The 12,496-nt window shown below is 42.0% G+C and overlaps 1 protein-coding gene across 3 annotated transcripts in view; it reads right to left on the bottom strand.

Moving 5' to 3' along the window:
- Positions 1-7,926: 7,926 nt before the first annotated feature.
- The window catches only part of LOC131592812 (receptor-type tyrosine-protein phosphatase beta-like), a 61,251-nt gene continuing 56,681 nt past the window's right edge, over positions 7,927-12,496 (bottom strand). For 2 of the 3 annotated variants that reach the window (XM_058864603.1, XM_058864606.1), the window contains one exon: positions 7,927-11,751. In XM_058864603.1, coding sequence (XP_058720586.1) covers positions 11,729-11,751 — 23 coding nt within the window. In that variant the 3' untranslated portion in view covers positions 7,927-11,728. The remainder of the gene's footprint in view (positions 11,752-12,496) is intronic. The other variant, XM_058864604.1, reaches the window with a different exon arrangement.

Genomic DNA, 12,496 nt, shown 5'->3' with positions numbered 1-12,496 from the left:
TTAAGCAACCTCTCTCCAGGCACACCAATACATATGTATTGTGCAGTAAGTGTTTACCAAACTCATCATTATTCTGCATTCATGCACACTGAGCTTTCTCAATAATTAGCTTTGTGATGATCAAAGACATTCTGTACTCTCCTGCATTCCTCCTCATTTTATTGTTCCTCCATCACTCCTAACTCTTCTTATGTTACGTTTTCAAGGTTGCTTTTATTGATAGCTAAAACAAAAAGGTTTAAAATTAAAAGGTTTTAAAAATGAAAATCCAAATTTATTACTTTTATATTTATTTTGCAAAGACATATTAAAATGAACTTTTAATTCTGTTTGATGTACATTCTGTGCTTTGCTAAATAACCTTGAAGACTGTGCTGCCAAATCAAGCATTGCTATTAGCAATACTCATTCTGTAATCCAGAAGTGTTACAATAGTTTGTCCCTCTTTGTTTAAACTATACCTTTTATACCTTATGACATTTGAGGAAAAAAAAAAGAACACATAAGAGTTGCAGTCTTGTTGACAGTGAAGCATTTTTCACAAGAGTAGAAAAAAGAAGCATCTTTCACAAGAGTAAATTTCTGGCAAATGTATCATATTAAAATGTACTCTGTCCTTGGATGAGGAAGAGTGCTAGCAGTAGAGTTATTAATTGAAGTGAGGTCTCCTCAGAACTCCAGGAAGCAAGAATTTCTTTTACAAGAAGCTGAACTACTACATGCAGAGGTTAGATTTTTTATGAAAGGCTGGACAGTGAAACAGAGACAGATACAAACTGCAGGGATCCGGATTCCTCAAACCCTGCCTCAGAGACTAGCCTGGTTCCCGTCCTTTGCTGGAGACATCTGTGGGAAGGTGCAGGTTTCATGGAGCAATTCAATGTTTTTGCACATCAGCAGCCCAGCTGAATGCTAAAAATGCTCTGGGAAACTGGCTGTGCAGGCCAGGGTGTGAGGCTGAGTGGCAGTGCTTGCTGCTGCTTCCACTGGATGCCAGCATGACAATGAAGATGCAGGTCTCCATGTTGGCTGGGGTTGGTACTCACACATCTGAGGGGAAGGGAGACAGCTTTTCCTCCCTTTTCCTCCCTTTTCCTCCTTCTCCCCTTTGCTTTATCCCTTACTGTTCCTCTGAACAATGCCCTTGCAGTTTGAACTCATTTTCTTTGAGCTGCAGGCACTGTATAACTTATACTTCTGCCTGCTATTCCACCCCTAAACATCTGCCATTATTTATCTGTATGGTTTAAACTCTTTATGTTAGATTTATTAGTCTCTCTGAGAATTACCTCCAGCTTTGTGTGGAAATATGTTCAGCAGTGGAAACAGCTGCAGGGCTCCCCAGCTCCTCTTGTGATGGATTCCATTAGGAGGCGACCTCCACCGTTCAGAGGGTGGGATCTGATGACTATGCCATTTTCCTGGACAGAGGCTGCAGCTAATCTCTTTTACCGCCTAGGTGTTGAGTGAAGATGCTTTTAATGCAGATCCAGAGGTGAATGTCATTGGTGAACACCCTTCCCCAGTTATGTTGGCAGAAGAGCCCCCGTTTCCCTGTTCTGCTGGATGTGCTGCAGTGGGCTCCTGCTACACAGCGCTCCTCCAGCATATCTGGGGACATTTGTGCTGCCAGCAGCTCTGGCACCTTGTCCTCACCCAGCCTTGCCCACTGTGGTCTTAAATGTAAGGAAGACAGGGGGAGAAGAGGCTTAGAGCCCCACAGAGATTAATGATCTCCTCTTTTTGGTGTTTTCCCCCTTACATTTCAGACTTGTGCTAAACTGAAATGCTTGTTTCAGGGCTCCATCTTTCCCACATGCCATATTTCCTACCACTGTCAGTTACCAAAGACCTGGTTACATCACACCACATTCTGTGGCAAATTAGACCAGCCACAGTGTTTGTGGGAAAGCTTGATTTGGATACTTAATTCTGAGTATCAAGTTGAAGGCTGGAGGCCATTCATCCTTCTGCTTAAAGGTCATTGCATGAGCAGCCTTTGAAGTTCAATTACTTCAAGGCCCATATACAACCCAAATCTGTCTGCGTCTCTGCTGCAAGGTTTAACATGCACCACTGTTTTCTATAGCATCTTGAATGCCATCTGTTTTCCAAATCACTTTCCTCAGCTGCATAATTTAATTACTGAGATAACAACTAGAGGGGGGAGGACATGGAGAAAAATGGGAAATTTGTTTGTGAAGCCTCTGCTTCACAAATTTTTTTTTTTTTAACTGAAAGTACCCTTTCAGTGTGTGGGTACTAGAAGATGTTAAGTGGCACTTCAGGAGCAAAGGGGACTTGGTCACACTAACAAGACTGTCAGCTTCCCCATCTCCCTGGAGAAGGCTGACACAGGGAATGAAGTCTCACCATGATGAGCTTTCATGTGCTTGGCATAACACAGGGCATGAACCTGTATCCATCCTCCTCCTGCTATCCAGAGCCACTTCCTTGGGGACAGCAGCATCTCATGCAGACAATGCCAGTGTGGCTTCCCCGAGCGAGGCTGGGTGAGGAAGAAGTGGGTGTCCCCTTGGTGCAAGGACCTCATGGGCGAGGTGAGTGTGCCCCTGCACTGCGTGATCTCGTCAGCTCAGCCCCCTGCTCAGAGCACAGCAGAGACCGTCCCCTGCGATCACACCATATGGTCCTTCATTTTTTTTTCCTCTGGTCTCTTGACAGTGTGCTGGATAGAGAAGGAGAAATAAATAGAAGATGTTACCACAATACTGTTGGAGGTCTTTGGTGGCTTTATCCTTCTTCCTAGCTGCCTTCCCATCCCAGCAGGGATGTGTGTGTTTTTCCCCACTGAAATGCATGCATCTTCCCTAGACAAGAACAGAAAAAAATTCACTCACCACATTTTCTGGCTTTTCTCCTTTTTCTCTCATGGCCTCTGTTCAATAAGATGTTTAGATCTAATCCCAGCAAAGCAAACACAAATCCATGGTGAAGAATACTGCCAGGGCAAGGATCTGAAATTTTCTTACCTGCCTTGGTTCAACAACCACCACATAGTTGACATTAGCACTTCTTTTTGCTTTTTCCCTTCTCCACTTTTGTAATTGAAAGCTCTGGCATTTTAGAGGCAAGATTTCACCCTGGGAACTGCTGGAGGGTGCTGGGACAGTTGCTTGTTCACCAGAATGTTTCCAAAAAATTTGTCACAGCCTGACCAGATCTCATTGGCATGATGTGTAAAGAAACCAGCTCCTTGGATATTTTTAGTATTCTCCAACCTTTCTAGCACAGAACTGTTAGGCATTAATTAATTCCAGTTGTCTGCCAGTTCATTCTCTCAAAGCTGGATTCTCACAAATAATTTAGCTCCAGGTGTCTTTTAGATCCAATGATGAGACAACAGGATGCTGGCATTTATCATGTGTGGTCTTGAGCATATCTTTTTTGATGTTTGATACTTTGGACATTATATATCTCTTTATTGCCTTTGCAACTATCCATCTTTTTCTCCTAGTGGTTTCATTACTGCAACTTTAGTCATTGACAGGCAGGGGAAATGCCCCCAATTAACAGATGGACCTTTCTGTAGCTGTCTTCCATTTGTACAACATTTTTTCCCTAGCTAAGATGCATGGAGCATTCTGAACATCTTCACTTCGCTTTCTGCATCCAATTATTTTTACTCTGTGTTTTTACAGTGGAGCTCTACTCATACCAAACTGATTTGGGTAGCTTTACTACAGGCCATATGGTTGGCATTTGATTTTCCAGGAAGTTTGGGTGTTCTCATCCGGAATGCCCCTAGTCTCTCTTTTAATTTCAGGATTCTTTACTCCCTGTGGTTTGGAAAACAGAATTGGAGGGCCTTCTTCCTGTGCTGGCCACACTACAGCCTCAAACTCCATCTGGGCAAAAACTAGATACATTCATCCCATGTATCCAACAGAACTGGGAGAGATCTTGTGATTATAGTGGGAAGAATTAATTCTTCAAATTTCTATTACTAAGTTTCCAAAGTAAACATTTCTGAGCTAGAAGTGGAGGCAAGGATTTAGAGACAAGAAGGAAGTACCAGATCAAAGCCAAATTTATGCTCTTGATAAACCACCAAAGGGTTTTTATGAAGGTGTTATAGCAGCCTCATATTCAGTTTTCTTCTGCTCAAGTTTTGGATCTATGCATGAGGATGCACTTGGGCATTGATCAGCAAAACATGGACAGTTTTAATGCTTTGTGCAAACCAGTCCAGCCTAGACAGATACATAGAAAAACATCCATGAGATTCAGCCTCTGAAAAAGGGCTGCTGGGAGACATGGACCCCCAGGAGGGTTCACTCAGCTCATCCCTTTATACCTGCCCTGTCCTTTGAAAAGAAGAGTTCCTCTTATTGAAAAATGGGTTAAGATTTGTAGGAGCAGAAATACCCAGGTTTGGGCCCCTTCTTGTCCTGTGAGGACTAAAATTGCAAGTCTCAGGTGTCCCCTGCCAACCAGGTCTCACTGCTGTGGGGAGAGTGGGAAACCTCTGCCATTATCCTTGGTAAGAAGTAGCTTCTCTACCTGCTACTGGTTTGCTTTGGCACATCAGCAAGCAACTACCAAAGGCAAGGAAGGACACTATGTGTGATTTGGCAGGGATTTTGGCATGAGTGTGCAAAAAGCTGTGTACAATGATGTCTGGCCAAGCTGGCGCAGCAGCGGCACTTGGAGCCTGGCGTTTGGCTGCTGCACAAGGCCATGGCTGTTGCCCTCTTGGCCTGGCTTTTGGCACTGAGCTCACACTTTGGGCCTCTGGAGTGTACAGATCCCTGTGAGCCTTGGGATGGGGGCACTGGTAGAGCTGGTGTGTCCCCATCACGCGCCTCTGCCATCCCCACCACGTGCTGTGGCCCCACAGCTCAGTGACTGAAGGCCTCAGCACGGAGGGAGGAACACACCAGTGCTGAATCCCAGCTGGGCTACTGTCGCCCTGAAAACTCAGCTTCTGAGCTTGCTAACATGGTTTTCTAAAGACTTTCCCAGGACAGTAACTGTAAACATAGATATGTGTACATTCTTTCTGTTACACGTCTTGTGATAGGCATCTCTCATGGCCAGTGCAGTGAGAAAGTGTTATCCTGACCATCCAATCCCTGGCTGTGGTCAGGAGCCTATAAATCCTGGGAGGAAAAATAAACTCTCTCTTCCTTTCACCACACCTCGAGCTGTGTCCATGTGATCTATTCATCTTCAGCGGTAACAGGCTACCTCACAGTTTCCTCTCTCCTTGAACCCTGAAGCTGTGTGCAGCCACCTGGAGCACCTTGTTGGCTAGGACATGCTTCTGCCACCCTTTCTGATTGGGAATTTGAGTCAGGAGGGGTGGGGAGGGCAGCCTGCAACTGGGCTTGGAGCCTCCCTGTGCTGACAGTGGGGACCTTGCTTGGTCAGTGGGAGACCTCAGGTGAATTTTAGCCTCTTTTGGGGGACCTGGGACCTCTGCAACAGCAAAGCTGTGGGTGCTGAGGTGATATTTTCCCTGGAGATTTAAAGGCTTTGAGGTTCACAAAACACTTAGCCCTCTTGGACCAAGGTGCCTTCGTGCTGCTACTACTCCAGATCTCTGGGAGCTCGGACCATCTCTCATCCAAAGGAAAGCTGCTCATTGTGAGGGGTTCTGCATGTTGCAGTAAACACAATTGGGGTATAAAGAGGATGCCAGGCACCTGCAGGAGCCAGACCCCAAGAAGCTGCAGCTTTGGCCTTTGGAGAACCAACAGCAGGTCAGTTGCAGGGGGAGACCATGGGCGGCTCAGTGACCAATCCAGCCCAGCCATGGCTGCCTCCTGACCTGCCCATAGCCTGCCCAGCCACTGCCCACATGGCCCTCACCCTGGGAGCAGGAGAAGGGCTTCATGCTTTTGGAACATCTCCACAAATTAATTTAAATGCTTTTTTCTCCTTTTTTCTGCTGTGATGGTTTGCTGGTTTTTGTTTGTTGTTTTTTTGTTTTTTTTTTTTACAGGTTGGGAGTGGTATTATACCAGAGCGATGTGCAAAGCCTTGGCTGGTAACATCTAAAATTTTCACTTGTGGTATTCACTGACATAACAGCATCACCATGTCCTGCCTGACATAAGACATCTAAGCAGCTATTTCTAGGGTATAATAAAACAACTGATAGTGAAGACAGGCAGAGACAGAAAAGTGAGATTATGGTACAGGAGATGACTTTATCAGACAAAACCACCAGCTCATAGGTATGAAGCCCAAGTACAAGTGCATATAAAAATATCAAAGTTAAAAACTAGATTCTGGGGATATTTTAACAGGAATCAAACTCCGTGTTCTTGTTGAACTAGAAGAGACTCTTTAGTTTCCTTGCTGTACCTTGTAAAAACATTTGTATCTATCCTTGTCTACAATGTTGGTCTTGTTTCTCTAGAGAGGAGATATTAACTGTACATTATTTTATCTTTATCAGTTCTCTTTTGTGTCTCCATTGATTCCAGGACAGAGCAGAACTCAGATAAACTTTTATATCACAAAGAAAAAATCTCACAACTCCCTCAGCCTTTGCTACACCTCCCCTCAGCAAGCAGTTCACAGTACAAGTCAATAAATCATTCTTTCTTTTAAATAAACTTGTCTTAAACACTTCCGATGACCAATAAGGAGTAACTGAGACAGAGCATTGGCAGTAAGCACGCTACTGCCAAGCACCCTGACCCCACGAGGATGGTTATGATAATGGTTTTTAAGAACTGTGGAGAGCAGGAGGAGAAGAAATACATTTGTTAAAAGCATGGTTCAGATCCTCGAGGGGCAGGCAGCGATGGAGCTGCAGTGTGGTGCTAATTGGTACAACTGCCTGGCAAAATGTCTCTAAAATAACAGGCACTCAAGTTCAAGACCCACTTGGTTTCAAATAACCACTGCATAACCCAGACAGAAGCTGTCTTATTAAAGGAGGGCACAAAATCAGGGAGGAGAAGAGAACAACAGTATCTTTCCACATGGGCACTAATCTGGCCAGCGGGCAACAGCACAACATCTTTTCCCCCAACAGGCTGAAGCTACTGATGAATTTAATGTTCTCTGAAAACTGTCTCAATTGAAATCAAACTCACTAATGACCTTTTCTCTGAGCACCAGGACAACAAAATCTCTAATGCAAAAACAGAAGACAAGAATGTAATTTTTTTAAATGAATGTTTTATTCATGAAGTATTTATAAAAATGTGTAACATACACTCAAATATATTTGATTTGTTGACTGTAGCTAAAAATATAAAAATATACTTAAATGCATAAATTAAATTGACAATAGTAGCACAGTTCTGTGTTCACCCAGTGTTTGTTAGGAACACAATTATAAGTAATTATATTGCATATGAGCATGGAATATGTACTGAAGATGTTTTTCAGACACTTTACTCCAGGCAGTGGCAAAGAATTTATGGCTTACCACATTTCAAAATGGTGGGGTTTTCACTATAGTGTACTGCCCTGCTCTAGAGCAATATATATTTAGCTTCTCAATGTTACTTACAGTATTTCTTTAGCTTTCAAATAAACCAAGAAACAACTAAACTGTCATGGATATTAGACTATCTGCATCACTGACACTGTTTCCCAATTCCACAGTTTTTTCTCAATTAGCTAGTCCCTAGTCTCAGTATTTCCTTACAGCCTTAAAAAAAAAAAAAAAAAAAATCCCAGTTTGAACCAGCTGTTGATCTGTGAGGCCACTGATAACAGACCAGTTTGCTTTGGCCATGGTGGTGCTACCAACTGGTCAGGAGTTTGATTTTGTCAGTGTGAGGGAGACAGATGAGGGCACGGGATCTACAGCAAGTTGCCCAAATACTGGGGTGAGCACTCATTTAAATTCAAAGTTACAGCATCCTGGGATTATAGGTCCCAGAGCTCACAGCTCCAGAGCCCAGATATCTGTGACAGGGCCATGAGGGAGTGGTGGTCATTCTATATTGCATTTTATTTACACAAACTGTATGTCTGAAGTATTGAAAGAAATCTGAATAAATGTTAAGCACCTGCCAAGGCACTCTTTGGACATGAAGCTGTGGTTGTGGCAGGCTGTATCTCACAGTGTCAGATGCATTTCTTTGATCTGTGGCCCTGGAGAGAGATGCTGATAGAGTGATTTGATGGCTATTGTTCTCATCCCCCTAGTCCATATATTAAATCCCAGGCTGAGGAGCACAGCTAAGTGCTCATGTACTCCTATCTATCTAGTGTTTAACTTTCTGCTTTCAAAGTCAAAGTGTAAATAACCATATACAATACATAATATAAACTTAAAGCTCACATATTTTCTTTTCTCTGTTCTAAAATTGAAAGGAAATTAATAGTATATTATAGCACAAAATAATATTTCTGGCATTTTAGGCATTATTTATTGCTAAATAACTATAGCAGCAGAGAAAAATGTATAAAGTTGCACTTTTTGACATCTTCACAGTATGCCTATTTTTCTCACTCACTTTTGTGTTCCATTAGTAACAAAAAATATCATTTATCAACTCCAGCTATGGAAAATCTTTTTTTTCCTACAATCGCTAGTGGATCTTGTAGTTGTATTGCACAGATTAAAAAAATATTTATTACAATTTTTTCATTATTAAATAACTTTTAATACAAAAATTTGAATTAACCTAAAAGCCCAACCCTGCAAGTGCTTCAGAAGTGGAATGGTATTTTCTTCAGACAAGCATTCCAGTTGACTTTCATGAAAGTACTCAGGTAGCTTTGTGGACAATGCAGAGATTTGAAGGATGGGCTCCAAGTGTGCAAATCTTAGCTTATGGATCAGCAACAACACTAGCCTTGCTTTCTAACATTATTATTGGGAAACATCAAGAAAACAATTCTGAACATCATCAAGGACATTCAAAAGATGCTTTTTTCCTTAAGAGCTGTCTTTGTTCAGCACAAGCTCCTTCACATCCATTCTTGTTACATTAACAATTTCCCATTAGTCCTGCTATTCAGCTTAGAGGCACAGTAAATATAATTACTTATACTGAGAAGTAGGTGTTGTATATTAAAAATGCTACATAGATACTTTTTAACTTTTTCTCAGTGGATTTACATTGGTTTTGTACGAGCAGAATTGGCTAGAGAGCAGAACCAGAGCAATAATATGTGTATACAGTCTCATGTGTGACCTACTTGGGCAGAAATGTAAAGCTGCTCAAGAGCACTGTGCCAGAGTGTTTAAGGTCATCTGTCATGTTATGAAGTGATGAGGAGGAAGAGGCTTATGAAGTGTGTCCATTATTAGCTGAGAGAAAAGATGAAACTACCTGTCTGCTACGCCATCGTCATTTTGGGTATGCATTTGTGAACTCTGTAGCTGCAGAGAACAAGGGAGCTGAGAATGATAAAATAAACTGCAGAATGATGTGTGTCTTTCTGAAAATTATGAACAACATGCATACAGAGCATACCAGCAGACTTTTGCCCTCAGATCATATGGTACTGAGTGAGCTCCATTTCCCTCAGCATTAAAAAATGACACGGTGATATGGAGTGTGAGGTAATTTATAGGGTACACTTGGTGTGTCTTAACTGTAATTGTACTGCTGGTAAATAACATGGTGATCTTCATCCTGCAAAAAAGAAAGGCGCACGTAACGCAGCAACAGTTTTCATGATTCCTTAAGTCCAGCAGTAATCAGCACCATCAACAATCAATCTAAAGTGGCCATGCTTGTTTATCCTTGCTTGCTAATGTAGTCGTCTAGCAAAGGAAATAGCTAAAAGCAGGCATCTCCAGAAAATGTGCACACGTCTTTGTGGTTTTGCTTAGACTTTTCTCTGTGAAAACGTCTTCCACTCTCATGCTAGTTCCCTTCTTCTTCAGTTTCTGTTAAGGGTGGTGAATTTTGAGGTTTGTGGCCAAAGAGGACGTGCAGGAGGTATCAGCAGTATTTTCATTCAGAAACACCTAAAAAGATTAACCAAATTTACATGTTCTGAGAAGCTGTGACAGCTGATTTGAAGGGTGGCTTCTGAGGCATGTGAGGGTATTTGGTGAAGAAAGGATGAGATTCCAGATGGAGCACTAAGAGTGACTATTGGGCTGTTACCTTCTCTAGGAAAACTAGAGTGATGGATGTGCACAGTCTTGATGTGCCACAGGAGTTCCTCAGTTAGGCACTCAGCTATTTACTGATTCTCAGAAGGCCTTCGGAAATAATATTTTTCTCCAAAACAGAAGTGGAATTTAGGCACTTGCCTTCAGCAGTAAGGTAAGTTTTTACCACAAAAGTATGGGTAGGTATATGAAAGAAGAACTATGAAGTCCTTCCTTATTTTCACAATGGAGAGGAACTGTGTATTGTCTCTTCACTACTTTTTTTTTTTTATAAAGACAAATAATAGCTGAACAGAGTGTTCAGAACCTTGAATGAGATACCTCTTTGAAGAAGAGAGAGAGGCTGTGCATAATCCACTTGGCTGGGCAGGATACCTGGTAAGTGCTCTTTGATTATACTTCTTGCTGACCACCGCATGTTTTCAGTAATAAGCCCCTGCCTGGGGGCATGGGGGTTGGAACTACATAATCTTTACTGTCTCTTCCAACCCAAAACTTTTGATAATTCTATGATCAGGACAGCCCTGCCAGCCTACATTCCCTGATGAGCCTTTTTCCATTCCAACTGCCCCTGTGGTGGTGACATCAGGTAATATTCCAGCAGAGAATTCCTTCTATGCACACATACTGGGGCCAAACTGTCCCTTGTGAAAGCAAGTGGCATTTGAAGGATACCAAGACTTGGGGCAAAGTGCAGCTTAAGGCCAGTTGTGTAAATTGTGGGATACATCTTTGTTTCAATATGTTTGCAATCTCTGTACTTTTTTGGCTGTCATGCTACAGACATTGTTCCCAAGGAGCTATGGAACCTGCCAGACTTCACATCCTCACAGGTCTATTAACACTAATGTCTGAGGTGCTTCTTTGAACACCTTTCTTAATTAAAATATACACACATGAAAGTGCACAGACACAAGTTGTGATCTGATTCTGCTCTCTTAAACCAGTGTAAAGAAATCAGAATGTGACCTATCTCCCTCCAAAGTATGTGGTGGGAAAAAGGTCTGCTAGACTTCACTGCAGTGTTTGATATTTTTCTACTATGTCACACTAGACTGAAACAGTTGCTTCTTGTGAGGTGAACCCTGTTTTGCTTGGTTGTTAATGAGTTCTGTAAAAGGTATGCCACTGTGATATGGGTTGCTCCCATTTTCGTCCAATGAAAAGCAGTAAGTTTAAAGTGTAGAGTAGCATTGTAATTCCTATACAGGACTACTGTTCCCTTGCTTAATAGTAGCTTATTTCATCTTACAAACACTGCAATATCTTAAAAATGAGGTTCTCTGTATAGGACTTTTCCCGTGTCATGCCAATAGCGCCCCGAATGCAGCAGTCCTGTTAGCCATACAATTTAAAATAGTTTCTGTAGAACAGTTTATAAAAACTGTGATAAGAAAAAATAGTATTATCTGAAGCATAATATTAATATAAACAATATAGAAAAAAATACATATTTACACAATACCAAAATACATTTATATACATTAATATCTATTACATTTAAATTATATATCTTTAAAAAAAATCACCAGACCAATAAATTATACACAGTCTCAACCAAAAGGTCTGGCACCTTTCTGGTGCATGAAATACATATATAAAAAAACCAAAAAAACCCCTAGTTAACAAATGTGTTCACAAAAGCAGGTATCTCTAACATTCTTAGTGCCTTGAATAAACAGCATCTGAAAGCAAGGAAAACTGAGATTAGAAAAAGTAAACCAACATTGATTCAGCAGTGCTGTAAGAGGTGGTTGTGTGGCAGCAGCACTGCCCGGTGACTGATGTGACAGCTAAAGATCAGATCCCACCTCTGCTTGGACTCTCAATGTGTGGAACCTGGATATTTCAGTTCTTTGGCTTCCTCCAAGCCTGTTCTACCTGTTGATGACAACTGATTTCTACAGGCTAGATCAATAAAATTATTTGGATTTCTTGTAGTATAATCCTAATTCCTAATATCCAAATTTGTAGAGCTACTGAGATCCTTCTTACATGACCCCAAAAACTTCTACATCCCTTAAGAATCATCTCAACCAAGGCACAAGGTCACCACTGCTCACAGCTTCTCCACACTGGTCCCCTAGCCATGGGCACAGGAGGTGAAGGGCAGTGCTAGTGCCAGGTTTGCTATTCCTGCAACTCTTATCAGCAAGAGACTGGATACAAGCTATGAAAAGGAGCCTATAAGGATGGAGAGTCTGGGGAGAAAGAAAGAGCACAGCCTAGGACACCTGTATTTTCCAGTCCAGGCAGATGGGAAGTGTCCCAAGGCTGCCTGTATTGTCAACAGCAGATGAGGGTGATGCAGACAGAAATCACATGCTGTGAATGACAGAAGAGCCCAGTGAGTGCTGTCAGTGGCCTCAGCTGCTTATGGATGGTGTAAAGACTTGTGAGGTAAAACCAATATCATGATAGGGAAAGGGG

The sequence above is a fragment of the Poecile atricapillus genome, chromosome Z (genome assembly GCF_030490865.1).
Source record: "Poecile atricapillus isolate bPoeAtr1 chromosome Z, bPoeAtr1.hap1, whole genome shotgun sequence".
In the NCBI taxonomy this organism is placed as follows: Eukaryota; Metazoa; Chordata; class Aves; order Passeriformes; family Paridae; genus Poecile; species Poecile atricapillus.
The sequence above is the reverse complement of the archived record's forward strand: the minus strand, read 5'-3'. Positions and strand labels throughout refer to the sequence as shown.